The sequence below is a fragment of the Mustelus asterias genome, chromosome 2 (genome assembly GCF_964213995.1).
Source record: "Mustelus asterias chromosome 2, sMusAst1.hap1.1, whole genome shotgun sequence".
In the NCBI taxonomy this organism is placed as follows: Eukaryota; Metazoa; Chordata; class Chondrichthyes; order Carcharhiniformes; family Triakidae; genus Mustelus; species Mustelus asterias.
The window spans coordinates 94,286,417-94,310,398 of NC_135802.1; the positions used below are offsets into that span (position 1 = coordinate 94,286,417).

General features: G+C 44.2%; 1 protein-coding gene across 1 annotated transcript in view; it reads left to right on the top strand.

Moving 5' to 3' along the window:
- The window catches only part of LOC144503618 (dynein axonemal heavy chain 11-like), a 383,758-nt gene that overhangs the window by 203,791 nt on the left and 155,985 nt on the right, over positions 1–23,982 (top strand). The window contains exons 50-54 of the mRNA XM_078228239.1: positions 2,773–2,934; positions 6,704–6,897; positions 8,981–9,143; positions 15,694–15,817; positions 22,395–22,537. Coding sequence (XP_078084365.1) covers positions 2,773–2,934; positions 6,704–6,897; positions 8,981–9,143; positions 15,694–15,817; positions 22,395–22,537 — 786 coding nt within the window. The remainder of the gene's footprint in view (positions 1–2,772; positions 2,935–6,703; positions 6,898–8,980; positions 9,144–15,693; positions 15,818–22,394; positions 22,538–23,982) is intronic.

Sequence of the window (23,982 nt, forward strand, 5' to 3'; positions counted from 1 at the left end):
TAGAATTCAGTACATGTAATTAATGTACAATACAGTGAGAGAGATTGGGTGGTAGAACTAGATTGGGCATTGGACTTTCTTGTTTGTGACTTGAACAGATCAGACTGTTCGATGAAAATCTCCTTCCTTTGCTGACTGACCCTAAATTATGAGAGTTTAGACCATCCCACTCCAGTTAATCCCAGTGCCTAGCATGTCTCCAGAGCACAAACTGTTACAACTTTAGCATTGATTTGTAATTTTGCTCAGAACTTCTTTTGCACAGTTTTAGGATCCCCGTAGAGACAGATGACTTTCAAAATGAGATGAATTTCCCAAGCAACTAACAGTAATAACCAAAGGACAAGATATCACGTTTCAAGACTTTAACTGTATCAAACAAATAAAAATCAACATAAACCAAACGTTACTTAACCAGTAACTAATAGATCAAACTAAAGAAAAGGTACCTACGCATTAACTAATGCATTTGAAATGCACCTTCCAACCTCTTCCACTGTCCCATATTTCTGACAGATGTGTAGAATTGCAAGAACAAGTTGAGTCCAATGTTACTCCTGGCCCTCCAGCAGACTCATTCTCCCAAACTTCCCGTGTCCTTTGAAAGTCGTTGCACTCAGCCTGAGTCTTCCAGATTTGACTTTTGCCAGCAAAGCCCAACTCAGTGACTCCTTGTTCCCAAATCGCTAAAATCCTATTTGTTCTGTTTCCTTCCTTTCGAATAGAAAACAAATCTTTACAAGCATTCTGCTTCTCTACAGAAGTATCCGCCTTCTCTCTCTACCTCTCTCTCTCTATCTCACTCTCTCTCTCTCTCTCTGCTTGTGCATCTCACAAAAGGAGCTACCCCTTTACTTTGAGCCACTGCGGAAAGGTATGAAAAGGTCACTTGATTTCAGTAGTTTCTGGGATGCTTCCAGAATACATCATTGTACCTTGTGTTTAAGGAGACAGTTTAAATTATAATCCAGTATTCATAACAATAGTTCTTCCCCCCCCCCCCCTTGTTTAGCTATAGAGAAGTGAGAACATCTTCTGGGAAAGCACTGGGTGATGCCCCACCCTCCTGTGCAGTGGTATGGCACATTAGTGCAAAGGTGTGCTATTTGCCAGACTAACTATGTCCAATATTTATAGTACGTTATTCCTGAACTTTATGCCAATATCCGCTTGGTTCAATTGGTAGCACTCTTTTTTCTTAGTCACTTGGGCTGTTTGTACAAATCACACTCCGGCAGTTGAATATATAGGGGCCAAGGGGTGAGCAGAGGCTGGTGGAAAGTCAATAATTAAAAAAATTGAAGTAGACCTCAACACACCTCGATTCCATCAACTTCAAAATTTATTAGAGTTGGGAAAGGCAGAGTGGATATGTGGTCTACCGATGCTGTTGAGATTGGTCAGTCATTGAAATCTTTTTAAGCAGTGCACGTCTCCTTTCTTGCATCTTTACAACCACTTGGAGCTGTCAGTCAAACTCTGAACTTATAAAGTTCACCCCACTATGATAATGATGGGCTTTTAAATCAGACATACAGCACCAATCCTATAATGTCATCGCTTAGGCTTATATCAGTAAACGTAGTGAAATTGCACGTGGCAGCAACAGGCTTTCTTTTAATTTAAAGTGCTTGGGTATTTAAATGCCTTGACAGATCGACACTTCCAATGAGGTTTACCCACTTTTTACACACAGTATTGAGTTTCAACAATCCCAGAGGGCAACTGACCTCTCCCAAAGGCCTAGAGGCCAGTCTAAAGCCTGTATTTGTGTTTTGCATATCCTATTAACAAAAAATAGATTTGTTTGAAGATAGCTGCACTTCTATATTTGCAGTTGCCTCCATGAACCACGGATGTGCAAACTATGTCCCCCACCTCCGCCTCCTGTAGTGCCTCTCCCACCTCCCCCACAAGTGGAATGGTGGCTGTTGGGTTTGAGGGTGGGCAATGCCGCCGCCATTTTGGCTCAGTTGGGGACCCCTTCTGTCCCCTTGAAAATTCAGCTCAAACTGTCTTTTTCCAGCATTCATTTTGATTTCCAACATTCACAGGATTTTTTTTTTCGCGACTCATCTTACTGGTATTGATGGAACCTTGCTGTTTCCGAAAAAGGGAAGAGTGGCTGCATTTTGAAGCCATGTGTTTTATGTTAAACCTTTTCAGGATGTTTCTGAGAGACATTAAGCTGCTATATAACTGTTTTCTTTCTTCAACTTGAGTCAATAATCTTGTTTATAATGAGAAAAACTGAGAATATTTTGTCTCTGAAGTAAATAATAATAGAAGGCAAAAACATGGAGGTAAAAATCGCAATACACTTCACCTATTTTTCTAAGGCTTTGATCCAGTTGCCAAATTGCTGGGACGCACTTTGTTGGTGCCCTAAGTAGAAGCCTCAGATAGGCAATTGGCTTTGTCATGTTCACAACCAAATGTAATGCTTGAATTCTTCTTCAAATTTAAACAGTCTCCTGTAGAAGGAGCATTTAGACTCTCCAAAGGCGCCGCAATATCCTGCTCCCTGGAGCTCACTGCTGCCCTCTTCTTGACACTTACCTGATGGGTGCTGCTGGTAAGGCAGGCGGAGCAATGTTAGTTCCTCTTGTGGAGTGAGCTGCCAAATACATTTGTTACATGTATTTTGTGGAACTTTGCTTGTAATCTTTAGTCCCTGTCCATTATCCCGGTTTGTATTGAATCCAACTTTTTATGTAAACTTGTTGAAATTGATTACTGAAGAGTTCCAAACAGTATTTTATTTCATTTCAGGGAATACTGTTCACACTTCCTGATTGTTTAAAAAAGCCAATAGACTTGGTGTCCCTCTGGCTTCATGAATCATCCCGTGTCTATGAGGACAAGCTGGTACAAATGCGAGATTCGGAACTCTTCCGGAAAGTTCTGTTGGACACTGCCAAAAAATTCTTTGAAGTAAGCCTATTTTTCATAGATTCTCAAAATAATACAGCACACAAGAACATTGCTGTGTTGGCTTTTTGAAAGAGCTATTCAAATTATTCTAGTTCTCCTAATTTTTTTCTCTGCAGAAAATCTTTGTCCTTCAAATATTTATCAAATTCCTTTTGAAAGTTGCTATTGATCCTGTTTCCACCATCCTTCCAGCAGTATGTTCCAAATCATCATAACGCATTGTTAAAAAAACTCCTCTGTCATGTCTAGTTCTTTTGCCACAGCCATTAATTGTGTGAGTTTTAGTAATTTATCCTCCTACCATTAAAAACGCTTTTCCTTATTTACTATATCAAGCCTTTCATGATTTTGAACACCCCTATCAAAACTCCCTTTAACCTTCTCTGCTCCAAGAAGAACAATGGCTTCATGGTCATCATTAGAACAAGCCCGGTTTCTCCGGTCTCTCCACGTAACTGAATGCTTTCTTTCTTAGCAGCATGCCAGTAAATCTCCTCTGCCCCCTCCGAAGCTTTGACTTCCCTCCTAAGGTGTGAGTGAAGGTCTGCGCTATGGAAAATGCTCAGCAGCTCACAGTAAAGGGGTAGCTCCTTTTGTGAGATGCACAAGCAGAGAGAGAGAGAGAGAGTGAGATAGAGAGAGAGAGGTAGAGAGAGAAGGCGGATACTGGTACATCCTTTAACTAATGAACTAACCTGTATTTTTATGATTCATCCACTACAGTAAACTGACATTTGTAAATAATCACAAATAGTGAGTGCTTCGCATCTGACAATTTATATGAATTCCTCAAAAATTACCTAAGCGGTGGTTCCAGGTCAAATAATTTTGTTGTTCCACTGAAAAATTGGTTAATATGAAGATTTGACTTGCTTTTTAGTTAATGGGGCTGATCTTGAGTCCGCATTCACCGCCTGTGCAAATGCTCGGTGGGGGAGGCTCAAGATCCAGAAGTCTCATTTCTCACCGGCAAGAATGAGATTTTGGATCTTCCTCGCCGGCGACATCATCAGGTTCAACCTTCTTTGCATTGATTTGAATGTATTTAAATATTATTAACCTGCCCCCTCGCCAGATATTTACACCCCCCCCTCCGCCGTATATTGTCACATTGGTGCAGTTTGCAATAGGTTTACCCAGACGTGAACTTGTTGTGAGGATCTCCGCAGGGGCGCAAAGGTAAGTATATTCCCTGGGGGAGGGGGACAAGGCCAGGCAGTGGCCTGGCAGTGCCCCCTGGCACTGCCCCTTGGCACAGGTTGACACTGCCAACCTGGGCCTCAGTGGAAACCTCATAGGGTGGCTTTCATTTAGATATGGTGGTGGCTAGGAGCGGATGGAGGAGCTGGGGAATCCGGCGATGGCTGTTGTGGGTGGGGGGTGGGGGAGATGGGTGCTGGCTTGAATGTCGGGGGGAGAAGGGGCCGATGATTGGGGGAGGGGGGGAAAGGGACTAACGATCGTTGTGGGGGGGAGGGGGGGGGCGGGGGGATGTGGAGGAGGAGAAGGGGCCAACTCCATTCGGGGGTGGGGAGCACCTGAGACCTCGGCGATAGGCTGGGATGGAAGTTTATACAGGTTATCATCAAGGCGCGCCTGGGTTTTCCTTTCCAATGCACCTTACAATGTAAATACAAGAAATACAATATTCCTCCCTCTTCACCATCCAGGATCCTTCCAGGTGGAAGAGCAATTTACTTGTATTTCTTCTGATTTAGTATCCTGTATTTGCTGCTCACGATTCCATCTCATCGACATTAGAGACCCAACACTGTTTGAAAGAGTGCTCTGCCGAACACCTCCATTCAGTCCTCAAGTTTCCAGTCCTTGAGTTTACAGTCACTTCTCATTTTAATTCTCTAGTCTACCCCAGTTCTGACCTTTCTGCCCTCAGCCTCCTACACTGAAGGTGATCTCTCAAGCTAGACACTTTACAGCCGTTCTGACTGGACATTGTGTTCAGCAATTTCAGGTCACAACCTCAGCCCTCATTTTGCTTTTTGGATCCCAGCTACCAGTGATGACATCAATAAAAATAAAGAAACTTGATGTTTGCTAAGAAAAAAAGACATGCTGCCGAAGCTTTTCATCTTGCACTCATCAGGACAGATGCAAGAATGCCAAAGTTTAAAGGGAGCAACAATTTATACTACATGAGAAAAGAGTCCTGATTGGTTGTCAAGTCAACTCTGATTAGTCGAGGTGTTGTCATAGGGAATGCTCCAGAAAGCCTTTGTCCCCCATTTTTTTGTTTAAATCAAAAAAGAGACAATGCCCAGACATGTTCCATTGGACTGTGAACACAGGTCCCTGCGTGTGAATATATAGTTTCCAGCAAGTGTAAGTGAGCCACCTTGCAAGCCCGACTGATGATCTTAAATTGGTTGATAGTGCAATTCTTACATGCTTTGGATTCTGGAACATATCTAACACTTGACACTGTGGGTCCGATTTTACCGTCAAGTTGTGCCCGTTTTTGGGTGCGAAAATTTGTTAAAGTGGGGCGTGAGGTTAATAGCGTGATTCGCGCCAACCTCCGCGCCAGTTCCCCCTTTAACAAGGCCCAAAAATGGCCGTGATCGGGACCGCGCCCGAAACGGGCATGACGGCCAATTAAATGCATTTGCATGCATTTAAATTGACTTAATGGGCTGCACGCCCACCCTTACTGGCACTTCTCCCTTTACCACCACATTCACCCATCCAGAATCGGCACGAAACAGACATGCTCCACAAAAGTTCGATTCGGGCGCTCTGGTTAGTGAGGAGGTAAGTGCTGAGTGTCCGACGGCTCTCTGCTTGAGACCGGTGGGGAGGGGAAGGGGGGGGGCTGTCTGCTACCACTCTGCCTGTGATCGGTGGGGGGGAAGTGGAGGGTTCGCTGCCACTCTGCCTGACATCAGTGAGGGGAAGGGGAGTCCACTGCTACTCTGCCTGAGATCGGTGGCGGGGGAAAGGGGAGGGGCTTGCAATCGGTCTGGGTGGCGGAGGGGGTGAGGGAAAAAGGGGGTCAGTAATGTTGTGGGGGTGGGGCAATGTCTGTGGGGGCCAAGGGGAGGCATTATCCGGCCTGGGAGCAGTGTGGCAGGGGAGCCACATTCTTTCATTTTTTGTCCGCTGATCGGAGCTGCAGGATTTCAGGTGTGTTAAGCCCCACCTAGAGGCTTGTGCAGCGCAATTCGCAATCGCTGATATTTTTGCAGACAGTGTCCGTATGGGGGCGCCTGAGAACGGGTCTAAAAGTCCAATCTGAAACACTCCCAGTTTCAAGTCCGCCCAGCAATTCGAATCAAAATGGTGAAATCGGGCCCTTTGTTTTGAGTTTTGAAAGCACGGGGGCTGGTTGAGTAAGATCAGTCCTCCGCCTGTTGTGAATAACTGAAGGGATCATAAAGGAGTGGAATGTCCCCAAAGAAAGCAATTGCAGCCTTGTACGCCTTGGTAGTTTGAATCATGTTATGTTGATTGACCAAGTTAAATTGACCCTAGTATCAGGGGATTAGCAGGGTAAGTACGTGGGGTTATGGGAATAGGGTCTGGGTGGGATTCTGGTCGGTGTAGACTCAATGGGCTGAATGGCTTCCTTCTGCACTGTAGGGATTCTATCCTATAATGCTTAAGATCATAATGTTAAAAACAGGTCTTTTTATTTTGATGTTTTCAGTATTCAACAGGAAAGAAATGTAAAGGGAAATACCCTGAATCTTGATCAAATGTTCCCTTATTCAGCTTGACTCTAAGTGGAGAATTATCTTTGTTGATATTTCAGGGTGTTGGTGATAATATTTTACTGCAGAAACCATTGATTTATTGCCATTTTGCTCTTGGAATTGGTGATCCCCATTACATGCCTGTGAAAGATTGGAAGATCCTGAAGAAAATACTGACTGATATACTTGACAGTTATAATGAGCTCAATGCTGTGATGAATCTAGTTTTATTTGAAGATGCAATGCAACATGTGTAAGTATAAGTGTGATAGCGCAGTGTGTATAAGAGGTAAGCATTCGCGGGTCACATCGCCCGCCCGGGTCCTACCGGGACGGAGCGTGAGAACCTTGACCTATGGAGTGGTAGAGCACGGGGCCATGGAGGAGAAACCCTCATTGCAAGCCAGGGAGTCGGAGGGACACGAACTGTATCACTGTTGATATTATGTGTGTTGTTTTGCTGCTGTTGTGATTTAAAACTTTCTCATCGTATTACTTCACCCTATAATAATAAGAAAAGGGGTTAATTGTTTAATATATTTGTGTTTTATTTAATTCTTCATTCATTCGTTGCTTCGAATAAAAATACACAGGGGATGGGATTTTCCAGCCGCGCTCGCCCCAAAACTGGAAAATCCCGCTGAGGTTAACGGACCTATGCATGATGGCTCACACCCGCCCGCTATGATTCCCACGGCGGGTAGGCCGGGAAAATTCCCTCCAGGGACTCAGGACCATCATATTTCACAATTACTGCACTTAGGAGCCGAAGTTCTTGACTGATGATTGCTAATTTTACTGATAACAGCTCCCACTTGGGCCTGAATTTTAATTCAGTGTTGGGAGCGCCACAAATCTGACTTGGGCAAAAGTGTGTCGATCTTTACATTTTCTTTTTGGTGGTGCAGGTGCTGGGGGGGGTGTCTGTTAAAAGGAGTTGGGCCCACCGCCCTGGAAGCAGTGCAGTGCACAGAAGCTGCTAGATGCTGCATAAAAGGCTGGCCTCGGTGATCTGGGACTTGTAAGAGAGAGAATAAAATTTTAAAAATAGCACTCTGGCTCTCTCTCTCTGCAAACCACCTTACCCCCCATTGCCTCATACATTCCCTCTGTCTCATCCATGCCAACGCATGCTATCTCAGGCAACCTCCCTCCCCACTTGCCTCTCATATCTTCCATGCCAACTTATGCTGCTCTACCCACCCCATTGCTCCTTATATTGTCCATGCCAAGGTATGCCCCTTACCCCCCCTTTATAGCCCCATGTCAACTTAGTGCCAACCATGCCTCTACTTTTTGCCCTTATACATGCTAACACGTTAACACACCCAAAATCCACCATGGACCATAATGCTGAAATGAAATAAAATGAAGTTCTAAATGTCTGTCAATGACATCACTATTTTGTAATCATTGATTAAAACCCAGTCACTGCGTTTAAATGCCTTCAATTACTTAACCTCTTATAAGCAAACTTTTCCTTCAAGTACGTAATCCCTTATAAGAGCAAATACAGTGCAGCCCCGTTGTAACGCGATGGTTGGGGTCCATAAAATGTTATCGGGAATGCTATTGGGGTCGCGCTAAATTGGGGGCGTGCTAAATCACTAAACCGGAAAGAGCAAAAAAAAAGGGTCCAATGATTCATCACGTCATATCCGATTTCGCACTAAATCGGGGTGCGTAAAATCGGGGTTCCACTGTATTTGTATTTCAGTCCAACTTCAAAAATGTTAGAAGCACTTGGACCTGTCAATCAAACTGAACTGACAACAGACCCGTTATGATAATGATAGGTTTTGAAATCAGTCATGCAGTAAAATCCCATACTGATAGTCCCAATGCTTAAGTTTATAGAGTGAAATAGAAGTAACAGGAACTGTGTTTTTTTTTAAACTGCAGACTTTTAAAAAAATTCAAATAGCAGGAAATTTAAATGTCTTGGCAACGTGACAGTTCCAATGAGTTCGTCCACTTTTAATAATCCCAAAGGCCACTATACCTCTCCCAAAGGGATACCTGGACCTATTCAAAAGGGCCCCTTATTTCTCCAAAGAGTACCCTACTCCTCAAAACTCTGGTAAGTTTAGACCTTCCTCTGAAAAGTGTAAAGCCCACAAGTCATGTTTTGGACATCCTACTGATGAAAATGGGATTTCTTTGAAGGCAGCTGCACTTTAACATTCCACACTACTCCTGGACTACAGAGGACAATAGTCCTCAGAATGCCTGCTTAGTCCAGTCATTGGTTAAAGTATATTTTGTACAATTTTACACAAAAGCATTAGAAGATACTCATCACACAGAATTTGAAAGGTTCTATTTCTTTATGGCAGGTGTCGGATAAATCGAATATTAGAGAGCAGCCGAGGATATGCTCTACTGGTGGGGGTCGGTGGCAGTGGAAAGCAGAGTTTATCTAGATTGGCTGCTTACATTAGTTCTTTAGAAATATTCCAAATCACACTGAAGAAAGGCTATGGGATCTCGGATTTGAAGGTAAATATTTTCCATTTACAGCCCTACATTTTTAAGGTGGTAATATCTACTTGCTGGGTGCTGACATTTGCCTGAGTTGCTCCTCGAATGTAGCTGAATAGCTTTTCTAAACCCCAAAACTCTCTCAGATCCTGGCAATTAGGAAAAGTACAAAGAGAGACAAAACAGATAGCAAGAGCTAAACAAAAAAGTAGGTAGAGAAACTTGCAAGGGACATCAAAGCCAAAGCAAAACAATTTTACTATTATTAGGAAAGAGAGGATGGTCAGTAGCAATGTGGCCCTTTGAAACCTGCTAATGGTGGGATCATAAACTATTCCTTTTTGGTTGGAAAATTGCTTTTGTCACTCTGCTGTTTAAGGAAGGTGAGAGAGGAAAACGAGGGAACTGTGGACCAGTCAGCGGAACCTTTGTTTTTGTGAAATTGCTGTAATTTAATTTGAACCAATGGCTATGTGATTGGCAGTTTTTGTGTTTGAAAACTTTTACTTTGGACCAATAACAGATGTCACGTTAAGTTGTTCTGCGTTTCTTCTCATTCCCTCTCAAACAACAGTTAAACAATGCATAAGACTATACTTCCTGTTCTGATTTAAGAATCTGCAACACATAGCTGGGGATTAATGGCCCTTATATTTAAGGTGAGGGAGAAAGTGATCAATGAAACCAGAAAGGTTGAAGACCCAGAGATCCTGCTGAATGTAACAGTGGGACCTCTTATCAATTGTCATAGAATCCCGACAGTGCAGAGGGAGGCCATTCAGCCCATCGAGTTTTCACTGACAACAATCCCACCCAGGCCCTATCCCCGTAACCCCACGTATCCCCTGGACTAATGGGCAATTGAGCATGGCCAGTCAGCCTAACCGGCACATCTTTGAAATGTAGGAGGAACCAGAGCACCTGGAGGAAACCCACGCAAACACACGGAGAACATGCAAACTCCACACAGACAGTAACCCAAGGCAGGAATTGAACCCGGGTCCCTGGCACTGTGAGGCAGCAGTGCTAACCACTGTGCCACAATGCCACCCCAAATTGTGTTATTCCATTTGCTGCCAGCCAAATGGCTGACTGATTGCCAAGCATGTAAACTAGTGGCAGGAGGCTACAGTCGGGAATCCTTGAGATAGGTGTCTGGCAATTGGGTTAGAGAGAGGCCGCCAATTGCAGCAGGGTTAAAGAGCGGTCAGAGCAGGCAGCATGCAGGCAGCAAGGTTTCCCTAGGGGGCTTAGGGGAGCACTCCTGCTTCTGGCCACAATGCATATTATGAAAGACATTTACCTCTGGGGTCTGCAGCTGCTGCCTCTATTTCAGTGCTGGGTTTCCTGAGCCCTATGAAACTACCTGACCTCCATTACATTTAAATCAGGCTCCTAATTGCACCATGGCCCCTGTTGAAGAAGTGTCTCAACTCTCCAAGTTGGGACAGTTGCATGCCTCAGTACCTGTTGGCGCAAAAATGTCTCTGGGCATGTACATGTTTTGTGTTTCTTCTGTGTTTTATCCCCTAATCCAACTTCCTTACACCCATCCTTGGGGTTGTCAATATCAAGTCCAATGTGTTTGAATTACATCATTTGATAATTCTGATTATCTGCAGTTAAAATTTGGGGCAGATTTCCATTGTTACAGACACTAAGGAACAAATTCAAACTCAATTACAAATCAGTGTAGGGATATGAAGATGTTACTGACCTTTGCTCATAGCCTTTCCTAAGCTTCGGGGATCAATGTGCAGTCAGCCAATATGGACATGGTCAGCAGGCACAACTTGGCTGATTCATTATGGGTTGCGGGGGGAGGGGGGGGCGGGGGGATGTGGTCCACGCGAGTAAGAAAATAATTGGACATTGACAAGTTACTCGGGGCAAAAGAGCATCACTAACTAAAAGCATTTAAACTTAAAGTCATCTTCCAACTTTGGGGGCGGCGCAGTGGTTAGCACTGCTGCCTCACAGCGTCAGGGTCCCGGATTCAATTCTGGCCTCAGTCGCTGTCTGTGTGGAGTCTGGACTTTGTTCCTGTGTCTGCGTGGGTTTCCTCTGGGTGCTCCGGTTTCCTCCCACACGCCAAAGATGTGTGGGTTAGGTGAATTGGCCATGCTAAATTGATCCTAGTGTCAGGGGGATTAGCAGGGTAAATGTGTGGGGTTATAGGAATAGGGCCTGGGTGGGATTGTGGTCGATACAGACTCGATAGGTCCAATGGCCTCTTTCTGTACTGTAGGAATTCTATGATTCTATTCTATGATTCTACGAACCTGCCTGATAGTGCTGGTAGTCTTCTAGATGCCTGAGTATTCCTTTTTGCCTAGTTAATGCTCCTCCATAGACTGGAACATAAATTTTCTAACATCCAGATCACTGCTCAGAAGGCAGTAAAGTCTAGAAATCAGGCAAATGAAGCTATGTGACCAGTTCAACCTTCACTCCCCCCAGGCCCCATCAGGAATTCATCACACTGCTTCACTGCGATGAAAGACCCAACATTTCTGGCCCCCATTCAATCTTCCATCTTTACCAGATCTCTTCCACATCTTTTTTTCCCCCCCAAGTTGTTTCCCAGTCTCCCAAACAAATCCAGGGTCACATTACATTGTACTTCCAAAACTAGTATCTGAACTGTTTAACTGGTTATCACAGAATAAACTTTCTCACCCCACACCATGGACATATACTCACATACACCGGATAACTTAATAGAACATTGTGAGCATCATAAAATAAGCTACTTACTGTGTGCAAGCTTTGCAGGTGGAAAGAGGTTTTGAAAAATGTATCTGTACAGATGACTGTTTTCAGCTCTGTTCCTAACCATGTACCATGTACCTGCAGGAAAACTCACTTGCAGTTATAGTTCTGTATGAACAAACTCACCAGTACAGCTTCAGCACAGACATGTTAAACTGCAGTGACTTAAGAATACAAAGCGTTTTAGAAAGAGGAAAGGATTATTGGATCAATCAATGTTATCCTTTGTCAATAGATACAAAGAAGAATACAGCACAGGAACAGGCTCTTCGGCCCACCAAGCATGCACCGATTCTTAATCCTTATTTATACCCACTACTTATTGTCCATACACGGTTTCTATCCCTTTGTTCACCTCCCATTCGTGTGTCTATCAAGATATGCCTTGAACGTTGCTAACATGCCTGCTACCACCACCTCTGCAGGCAGTGTGTTCCAGGCACCCACCACCTCTGTGAAATGCTTTCCCCTCATGTCACCCGTAAACTTTCTCCCTCTCACCTTGAACTTGTGCCCGCTTGTAGTTGACTTTTCTACCCTGGGAAAAAGCCTCTGACTACCCACCCTATCTATGCCTCTCATAATTTTGTAGACCTCTATCAGGTCACCCCTTAGCCCCTGTCGTTCCAGTGAAAACAATCCAAGTTTATCCAACCTCTCCTCGTATCTAAAACCCTCCAGACTAGGCAACATCTTGGTAAACCTTCTTTGCACCCTCTCCAAAGAATCCACGTCCTTCTGATAGTGTGGCAACCAGAACTGCACGCAATATTTCAAATGTAGCCTAACCAAAGTTCTATACAGCTGTAATATAACTTGCTAACTTTTATACTCAATGCCCCAGCCAATGAAGACAAGCATGCTGTATGCCTTCTTGACCACCTTATTTATCCACCTGTGTTGCCATTTTCAGGGATCTGTGCACTTGTACGCCCAGATCCCTCTGTATGTCAATGCTAAGGGTTCTTCCATTTACTGTGTAATTTGCACCTGAATTTGATCTTCCAAAATACATCATCTCGCATTTGTCCTGATGAAACTCCAGCTGCCATTTCTCTGCCCAAGTCTGCAATCTAACTATATCCTGCTGTATCCTTAGGTAATCTGCATCACTTCTGCAACTCCGTCAATTTTTGTGTCCTCCGCAAACTTACTAATCAGACCATCTACATTTTCCTGCAGATCATTTATATATATTCCAACGGTCCCAGCACTATCCCTGTGGAACATTACTAGCTACAAATCTCCATTCTGAAAACACCCTTCCACTGCTACTCTGTCTTCTATGACCAAGCTAGTTCTGCATCCATCTAGCCAACACACTCCAGATACCATAAGACTCTACCTTTTGTACTAGCCTGCCATGAGGGACCTTGTCAAATGCCGTAATAAAGTCCATGTAGACAACTTCCACTGCCTTTCCCTCCTCAGTCATTCTTGTCACCTCCTCAAAAAACTCAGTCAAGTTGGTGAGCTATGACCTTCCCTGCACAAAACCATGCTGCTATCACTAACAAGTTCATTCTGTTCCAAATTTGAATAAATCCTGTCGATCAGTATCTTCTCCAACAGCTTCCACACCACTGACATCAGGCTCACAGGCCTTTAATTACCTGGATTATCTGTGTTTCCCTCCTTAAACAAAGCAATAACATTGGTCACTCTCCAGTCCTCTGGAACCTCATCTGTGGCCAAGGAGGATGCAAAGATATCTGTTAAGGCCCCAGCTATTTTCGCCCTTGCCTCCCACGGTATCCTGGGATAGATCCCATCCGGACCTGGGGGCTTGTCTACCTTAATGCATTTCAAGACACTCAAAACTTAGCCCTTCATTATATTGACCTGTTAGAGAGTATTCACACACCCTTCCCTAACCTCAACATCCCTCATGTCCCTCTGTTTGGTGAATATTGATGCAAAGTACTTATTAAGGATCTCACTCATTTCCTCTGGCTCCACGCAAAACCTCCCTCCTTTATCCTTGCGTAGGCCTACTCTTTCCCTAACTATCCTCTTGCTCCTAATATACGTATAAAATACCTTGTGATTCTCCTTAACCCTGCAAGCCAAGGACATTTCATGGCCGCTTTTAGCCCTCCTAACTCCCCCTTTTGAGCTCCTTCCTACTTTCTCTATGTTCTTTAAGGGCTTTGTCTGTTTTTAGTTGCCTAGACATTATGTTTGCTTCTTTTTTCCCCTGTCATCCAAGGTTCCACAATCCTGCCATCCCTGTCCTTCATTTTTGCAGGAACACGCCTGTCTTGCAATCTAATCAACTGGTCTTAAAAAGACTCCCACATGTCACATTCTATAAAATTCCCTAATTATTAAACTTATTTGAAATCTTCTCCCTAAAGTGTAATGTGCGTGGATCGTTTTGGTCGTCTCCCTTCATGAGCTTGAAAACTTCACTGAAAACATTGGAAGTTCTTCTTCAAAGCAATCTAGCCCAACCCCTTAAAGTTTCCACATCACAGAAATTGTTGATAACTGTCTTTCTCCTCTCTAAACAACAGTGATATTTTTCCTCTGATCATTTTCATTTATTTATTTATTCAAGTCATTTTAAATAGAGTTACTTTGGTTTTGAGGCTGACTCTGCTTGTGTCATTCAAATCATCTTCCAGCCTGAAAAATCCTCAGTTATATTAACACACATCACTATTTTTAAGGCAATATTCTATTGAAAGCACATTTGATTTATTTCTTGACTTCTGACGAAAGTCATTAATTGCCATTTATCAATAATGTGGAACCTCTTCAAAAGCTTCCTGAAAATCTAAGTGTATCGTGCCAACAGTGTTTCCACACCCCCATCCTCATCGTGTCATTTAATGTCCTCAAAAATATCCGGTAGGTTCATTCAGCCAGATCTTCATTTCCGAATTCTGTCATTCCAAAGACTATTCTTTTCCAAATGTTAACTAATAGGTCTCTGAAGATTATTTTGAGGTATTTTCCTGCAAGTGGTGTTAAGATCATTAGTCGAACTGCCCAGAGCAATTAAATAATTTCATCCAATGAATGGAACGCCTTCTGAATCATAATATTATTGTTTCACCTACTTTATTGTGCTTGTTTCCTTTCCTTAGGCTCTTATACCTTCTATTTTATCTTTTGCAATTTAATCTGTCCTCAACTATTCAGGGACATTGCAGATTCCTTCAACACATATTTACATTTTGCAACCTTATTTCATTTGCTCCTATTGTTGGGATAAAATACACAGCTTTCACTCACTCTTACATTGTGTCTCCTCCTATTGTCATTGTTCCTCTGCCCCACACACACGCAAACACTCCATTTACTATTCCTGATGCAAGTGATGACTCCCGGGAGCCTATATACATGCCATCTGTTTTATATGATCAGCAACTTAAGTTTGATTTTCTGTTCAGTTGAATCTATGAATATCCAGAGTGTGTGCTTTCCTGGAATGTAAATATAACATTTAGGTATATGAGGAGGGATTGTTACATAATTTACCAATTTATTTTTTAGGTATTTTATCCCTTTTTCACACACTGGACTGCAGCTGAGAGAAGAGGCAGGTGGCCACAGGTCTCTGCCAGAGCTCTTCTGTGACCAGCTGGTGAGGGCAATGAAGGTCAACCTAATGTGCATCCCTTGCATGGTTATCCTTCTCCCTATTGGCTTGACATGACGCTGTGTTTCACAACTTGCTGACTTTCAATTCTCGCTATCACAGTCTGCTGTGCCGTTCTCTTATGGCTTGTGGCATTGGGTCACTCTGTTTTTAGTAACATTGTAACATTTCACCTTCTGCTCCATTTAGGTTGATCTTGCTAATTTGTACATCAAGACCGGAGCCAAAAACCTGCCAACAGTCTTTCTCCTGACAGATGCTCACGTTCCAGATGAACGTTTCCTCGTCCTGATCAATGATTTGCTGGCATCAGGTAAAGAAACTCATATTCCGGTACAGGATCCATTTCAGAATACAGTCCGTTTTTACAAAGTGCTGCCCAGCCTCTGATGGTGCATTAAGAGTTTTGAGACAGCTGCACCTTCACTCAGGATTTCCCTCTGAAAAGCCAGCCAAGATTGTCAGTCTACAGTGTGGGAAACAGTGTCAGTTTCAAACTACTATCTGTAAGAACGCCAATGATGGGTGGATGATTGGTAGCTATGAAATGAAGCACTCTTTGCCCTCCCTATATCCTCACTGAATTGAAATTAAAAACTCATAACACATTGTTGAAAAAGCAAAGATGCTATCCAAGTCTTGCACTCATCAGGATAGCCCACAAGATATTACCCAACTGTAGGGAGAAAAACTATTTATATCAATTTCAATGCCAGCCTTATAGGCCCTATGTCCCAATGATTGATAGATCATATCAAACAGCACATCCCTTTGGCAGTTTGTGACAGGCAAAGCACTGTACCCAGCTAGTCCACACTTGCAAAACTCAAAACATAGGCTGCGATTTTGTGCCCGCATTCACCGCAAGCGCAAGTGACAACGTGATCGCCAAATATTATGAGACACAGAAAATGAGAGTTTCACCGGCGAGACCTCGTTTTCCCCTTCTCTTCACTGGTGATGTAATGAGGTTCCCGATCTTCTGTATAATTAGTGGGCTTCCTCATCATATTGGCCCCCAACATTTGGAACTCCCTCCCTCACCGCAATAAACCTCGTCTGTGAGGTTCACAACTACTTATTGAAAACAGGAACCAAGTGAAGGGAACCCGCTGGGGGCACACAGGTAAGTATAGCCCCAGGGGAGAGAGGGACATGCCAGGGCAGTACCCTTGCATTGCTCCCTGACACTGCACACTGGTACAGCTCTCTGACGGTGCCAGGACACAGCGTTGGGGAGCTCCATTTGGGGGGGGCGATCAGGGCACCTTTAGAAAGCATATCTCGATTTCAGGATTCCCGGCTGCTGGTTTTTTCTAGCCCTGCCCTGCCAGGGTGACGCCGTGAGCTACACCTCCAGACTTTTTCTGCACTGAATGCTGGGTAATCTGGTGAGGAAAGTCAGCTGAGCAGCCTGCGAGCTGCATTCTGCCTCAGCCAGCACTCTGTGCAGAGAATGGAAAATTCACCCATAGTATCCGACATTGGGGTGTGATCCTGCGACTGCACAGCACTCAACAGTTCTGATTGTGTTAAGAATTACATTGAAAACGAGTTTAAGATTGTCATTTGAGCTTGCGTTGTGGCTCACTTACACGTGCTAGATGCCACATATATTCACACATGCAGCCCTGTCCTTTGCAGACAGAAGGAACATGCGCACACTTTGCCTTTTTCATCTCAACAAAATCTTAGGGAACAGTCATACCCTAAATCAGAGTCGACCTGCTTCGTTTGAACATAGAACGGTACAGCACAGGAACAGGCCCTTCAGTCCACAATGTTGTGCTGAACATGACACCAAATTAAATGAATCCCTTCTGCCTTCCCTTGGCCCCTTAAACACCCCTACCATATCTGCCTGCACCACCACCCCTGGCAGCACATTCCAGACACCTACTACTCTGTCTAAAAAAACATGCCCCTCACATCTCCTTTGAACTTTCCCCCTCTGTGCATGCCACCTAGTATAAGATATTTCAACTCTGGGAAAAAGATTCTGACTGTCAATCTTATCTATACCTCTCATAATTTTATAGACTTCTATCAGGTCTCCCTTCAGCCTCCACTACTCCAGAAAAAAACCACCTCAGTTTGTCCAGCCTCTCCTTATAGCTCATATTCTCTAATCCAGGCAGCATCCTGGTAAACCTCTTCTGCACCCTCTCCAAAACCTCCACATCCTTCCTGTAATGTGGAGGCCAGAATAGAACACAATACTCTTAAGAGCGGCCTAACCAAAGTTTTATAAAGCTGCAACATGACATCCTGACTCTTGTACTCAATGCCCTGACCAATGAAGGCAAGCATGCCATACGCCGCCTTTATTGCCCTATCTACTTGTGTGGCCACTTTCAGGGAGCTTTGGACTTGAACCCTAAGATCTCTCTGTAGGGGGGGTGGTGGCCTCATGGTATTGTCTCTGGATTAGTAATCCACAGAACCAGGGTAATGCTCTGGGGACCCAGGTTGTGAACTTTGAATTCAATTTTAAAAATCTAGTATTAAAAGCCTAATGACCATGAAACCATTGTCAATTGTCGCAAAAACCCATTTGGTTCAGTAATGTCTTTTAGGGAAGAACATCTGCTATCCTTACCTGGTCTGCCAACGTATGACTCCAGACCCACAACAACCCACAACCCTCTGAAATGCCCTCAGGGATGGGCAATAAATGCTGACCCAACCCAGCGTCGCCCACGTCCCAGGAACAATTTTTTTAAAACATCAATGCTGTTCAGGGCCCTGCCATTAACTGTATACTCACCGTTAACACTTGATTCACCCCCCCGCCCCGATGCAGAGGTCCCAGTACAGACTCCTGTGGAACACCATGAGTCACGACTTCCAGCCAGAAAAACACCCTTCCACCACTTCTCTCTGACTTCTATGGGTAAGCCAATTCTAAGTCCAAGAGTCCATTGTGGACCCCATGCATCTACATCTTCTGGATGAGGCTATCATGAATTTGAATAAAGCTGGACAGCTAACTTCTTCATGCTGCATTCTCCATGGCATCCACCAATCAGAGTCTGCACTCTGTTAATCAGTCTGCACTCTCCTCTCATGCAGTACGAATTGTTGTTTCTCCATTATGGTTGGGTAATTTATTACACACTATACTGATGAGTGCAAAATGGAAAGCTTAGATACCGGGCATGATTCACTTAATTGCACCCTATGTGCTCCTGCCAGTGTGAAAACTGGAGTGTTTCCTGCTGGTGTTATTAGTGTCTAATAGGTGGGATTGATCGGTTGAATTTATGCATAAAACATGATAGCCAGCCTGGCTTTTCAGAGATCGGGGCGCTGTTCTCAAAGGACACCCCGATCTCAGCGTTCAGAGACTGGCCACCTTGTCCCCCACCACAATGGAAATTGCGACTCCCCTGCTGAGCAGAGGAACACCCCCGACCCTCAGCACAGAAACCCCACACCACCCCGCCACTGAGAGAACAGTCACATCCCCCACCCCCGCATACCCAACAGGAATGAGGATGATCCATGCCCCCCCCCACCAAACACAGATTCTGATATAGGATCTCCCCAGGCACTGCCCCCCTCAGGACCCTCCCGCAGCCCCTTCTTCCAGGTCCTGTCACTTGGCAGCTTGCACTACCCCCAGCACCCAGGCAGTGAAATCCTGATCTGGCATGTTGGACTCCAAAGGGAGGGGGATGGGGGCTAGAGGTAAGTGCTTTGTCCAGGTGCCTCTCCAAGAGACCTGGGATTGGGGGAACTTGGGCTGGAAACAAGGGGCTGATCTTGGGATTCCCCTCCCCTCAGGGCATGGGGATCTTGTGGCTGGACTGCCCTTCCGAGACCTGGGAAATAGGAACATCACACTTGGCATGGTGATTTCAGGCCACGCTCTGATCAAAGTCTTCATGCTTGTCTGTGTGCTGTGAAATCTTTGAAGGGGCCTGGTCACTTTAATATCCATGCCTCGTGGACACCTGGAAGATTTCCAAATCACTGCAGCACTCCATCCTACAGAAGAGATCCTGCTTTCCCTCTCTAAGAAGCTGCAGGTGTGAGAAGACCTCTTTGATGTTCTCCGATTGACGGCACATATAGATGATTAAATTGACCAGGCCCCTTCACAGTACACAGACAAGCTGAAGATTTTGATCACAGGGCTGCCTGAAATCACCATGCCAAAAGTGATGTCCATGTTTCCTAGGCCTATACGGAGCAGTCAAGCCACCGGACTCCCATCACTGCGGAGAACTCTGAGGTAAAGCCCTTGGCCCCATCCAGAGGCCCCCCCAGGAACCTTGGAGGGCCCTCCCTCTGCAGCCTGGCAGCGGCAGAGGGCACATAGGCGCAGCATTTACCTTCTAACTCCCCTTGGGGTCCAATGGTCCAGCTCCATGCTTGTCAGGACCTGCACGAAAGGCTGCCCATTGCAGTTCCCGTTTGGGGGTAGGTGGGCGTGGGAGACGGGTGCCTCGCAGGAGGGCTCTGAATCAGGCTTCAAGCCTGCTAATGACATGGTAAAAAGGGGTTTCACATAATAATCGGGTTGCTGCCCACTCTGGGCAGGAACCTGATCGGGGTTGGCGGGGCAGACCAGGTGACCGGGACGGTGAATCTCCTCAGTATCTCTCTCTTTTTCAGCAATACTCGAGTTCTCTATTATTAAATGACTATCATCACCCATTCTTCTACTCTATACGATCCTTTTACTGGAACTCGGAACTGTGGGCCTGTTTATTTCTGCCAGCCTTTTATTTCTTTTGCAATCTTTAGACTTTTTAAACAGCAAATTTGTCACCACCTCATCACTAATTCCTGACTTATCTCTTCATTTGAACTTTTATGGTCTTGCTGTTGTACTGCACTGTGGCCTGTTGCCTCTGATTGGCTGCAAAATGCTTTGGAACATCCTGAGGTCATGTGAAAGGCACAGTATAGATGCAAGTGTGTAGTTGACTTGTCCTCCTTGGTTTCTCATTGCGAACAAAACTGGAAGCTTTCTGCTGAATGGCAGCTGATCAGAAGAACCAGCCGCCAGTCCTGAGGAAGTTGCAGCCAATCAGAGCTGTATCTTTTCTCGATGGAGAAAATGTTCTTTCCTGTTGCACCTCTTTTTGAAAAGATGCTCTGAAAATGCAGCAATTTACATTCCACAAGGCTCCTTGTGTGGAAAACGCACAAAAACTTTACATGACTAATGCGAATGTGCTGTTCCAGTGACAGAACAATGTTCTTTAATTCCACGGGACTTCTAGTAAGTCTGTTCTTACCTGTATCACTTTGTGAATTGTCATTTACCTTTTCTCCCATTGAAAAGTGCCTGGCCTACATTATATAGCCTCCCCATAACATAACAATTGTTAGAAAAAAGCTCATGAGGCCCAGGTCATTCAACATTTGGTACAGTTATGTAAAACTTTTCTAATTGACGGGAACTCAATTTCAATACACTGTGATATGATTAATGGGCCTCCCTGCTGTAACATGCCCCCCTATAGGAAGGTCCACTCACAAACCACCCACCCCATCCCCAGCGGCATGATCTCATGTTGGCACTGTTTGCAACAGATTTTTAAAAACGGGGAACTGGCGAACAGAATCTTCTGGGAGCGCACAGGAAATCCCGCTTTTGGGGGAAGAGGGTCATGCCTAGGCAGTATCCCAGTACAGCCCCCAGGGGAGGTGCTGGGCTGGCCACGGCGGGCAGGAGAGGCGGAGGGTTCTTTTATTCCATTATTATCCTTTTGACATTGGGGCACCTTTTCTGTCAAGAGCTGAGGCTGCTGGCTGGGCATGCTCTGAATGAGCCCACATTCACCTGCATGATGTCACTGGACCCGCCTCCTTGATTTTCTTTTGACTGTGTCAAATAATATGGCGGGAAAAGTTGGCAGTGCAGCCAGCGGACTCCATCGCGCTTTTCCCACCTGAGTTGACACTTAATCAAAACATGAGAAACTTCTGCCCATAGTCAAAACATGGGAAAATACCACCCTATTTAACTGCTGTGTGTGCTTTGAGGGGAGGGAGACAACAAACAACACAAATGTTAGATTAACAGCCTGTGATGTGTGGTTAACAGACAGCTCCAGAGGGAGACAAATATGGACTTTATTGCTGGGGTTTCTGCTGGCTCTTGGTTTTCTAACCACCTAAGTCAATAGGTGGAAAATCATGTGTTAACAGGAATGAAAATAAAAAACCTAAATTTATATTTCTATGCACTCTGACTTCATGTTATGGAATTTTGTACCAACTCTGACTTGGCAGCACAATTCAGTGAAACAGGTTTCCTCCCTTGTTATGCACTGCATTTGCTGCCATCCTCACAGTCTGCATCCAGTTGCAAATCAGCGAGGTGAATTGGCAAAATTATTAACAGATTATACTTAATGATACTGTACCATATGTTATCACTAATCAGTGCCAAATATTGCTATGATCATGCTTTATCAAGTATAGTGTAGTTGGCAGAAATGCAAATAAATGGCTTTAGCAGGAAAGCAAAAGTGGATTTGCATGAACAAGCAGGAATTTTGTCGTTTTGACTGACCTCATTATATAATCAAAGTGCAGTGAAACTACCTCTCGTGTTCTGAGATGGAGTGGCTGTTTATCAAGAGACGAAGGGCATTTTCAAAATGTCATTTTGGAAGCACTTGAGAATTAAACAGAACACAGGTTACTCTTTTTACTGAAAAGAATATTTTGAAAAGAAAATAAAGATGTAATGGTGATGAAAATAATATTTGAGAAAAGTAATAAAGTTTTGTTCTGAAAATATTTAATTTGCTTCAAAGGTCCCATTAGCCACTGCATTTCCCCCAACAAATCAGCAAAAATATTCCTGTTTGCATTGTCATCCTTTGGGTCAGATTGTGAGAATCCAAATCCTGATTTGTCTTAAACAGGTGAAATTCCAGATCTGTTCAGTGATGAAGAAGTTGACAATATCATTGGTGGTTTACGCAATGAGGTCCGAGGCCTAGGGTTATTGGACAACAGGGAAAATTGCTGGAAGTTCTTCTTGAACAGAGCCCGACAGCAGCTCAAGGTATTTGCACTCCACAAAATAAATAAAAGCAAGTTTTCCTTTCCTTTTTAAAGAAATTGCCGAGAATTTTTAATCTGTAAACTTAATGTGCTCATTCCTAATGTGGGTAGTTTTGGGAATTTTAGATTAATTTTTAAGTCGCTTTCAATTGGAGAATTGATTTTAAATCCGGTTGCCTAGTTCTGTCTTCTTGCAAATTAGCTGGAATCCCAGCACAGCAGTGAGTCTATCACACCTTGTGTCATATGGAAAGAAAAAGCAAGATATTGTGATTTTCTTTCACATTTCCATGGTAGAATGGTCATAATCTTATCACCAGATCTGAGAAATTAAGACACGCTGTTCCTTTTGTGAAAATATCTAATTTGATGCATGTTAAAATTAAGGTAACACATGTAGATAGAATTATAGAATCCTATAGTGCAGAAGGAGGCCATTCGGCCCATCAAGTCTGCACCAACCACAATCCCACCCAGGCCCTATCCCCATAACCCCATGCATTTACCCTAGCTAGTTCCCCTGACACTAAGGGACAATTTATCATGGCCAATCCACCTAACCTGCGCATCTTTGAACTGTGGAAGGAAACCGGAGTACCCGGAGGAAACCCATGCAGACACAGGGAGAATGTGCAAACTCCGCACAGTCAGTGACCCAAGCCGGGAATCGAACCCAGGTCCCTAGCACTGTGAAGCAGCAGTGCTAACCACTGTGCCACCATGTGTCATGTACCTGCTAAGACTACAGATTGTGCCATATTCTTCCAGCATGATTTTGTTCCTCAGAGTGCCTGAGTTCAGCAGTGCTATCAGCATCTAGGCCAAAAGGATCCAGTAACTTCACTGCATAAAGGAAAGATTCAAGCCTGAATCAAGCATTCACACATGTCCTCATGGCTGGTCCATGAGTGTCCATAACAAAATCCTGGGAGCAGTTTGTGAAATAAAGAATCATATGATTCTTTGAACTAATGTGAGAGGATATCATTATTAAGAATAGAATTTAAAAGCAGGAAAAATACATTTCTGAAATGTCTTTCTATCCACAAAAAAAATCTGTTAGTTACTTGAATTTGGTTTGAAAGCTTTCTGTTTTTGTTGGGAACGTGAGCCAGATGCAATGGTTATATTGACAAATGGTGCAAAATATTGGGGAAGTGGCAGAATCCCTCTTGCAGTGTACTCCTGCCATAAATCCAGTGGGGGTGGAGTGGAAGGCCAGCACCTGAAAACATGGTTAGTAGTTTAAAGCCCCACCCGCAGGGTGGGTTTGGTATGATTGGTAAGCTAAAACCGAAACATGCACAAAACTCAGCTCAAACCCAGCCCTTCCACAGAGCTCAGATGAGGAGCGGGACCAACGTGCTCCCAAGAAGCTGATCTGTCATTGAGACCTGTTGAGTCAGCCCACCTCTGATTTGACAGGATCTCCATTTTTAACTACAG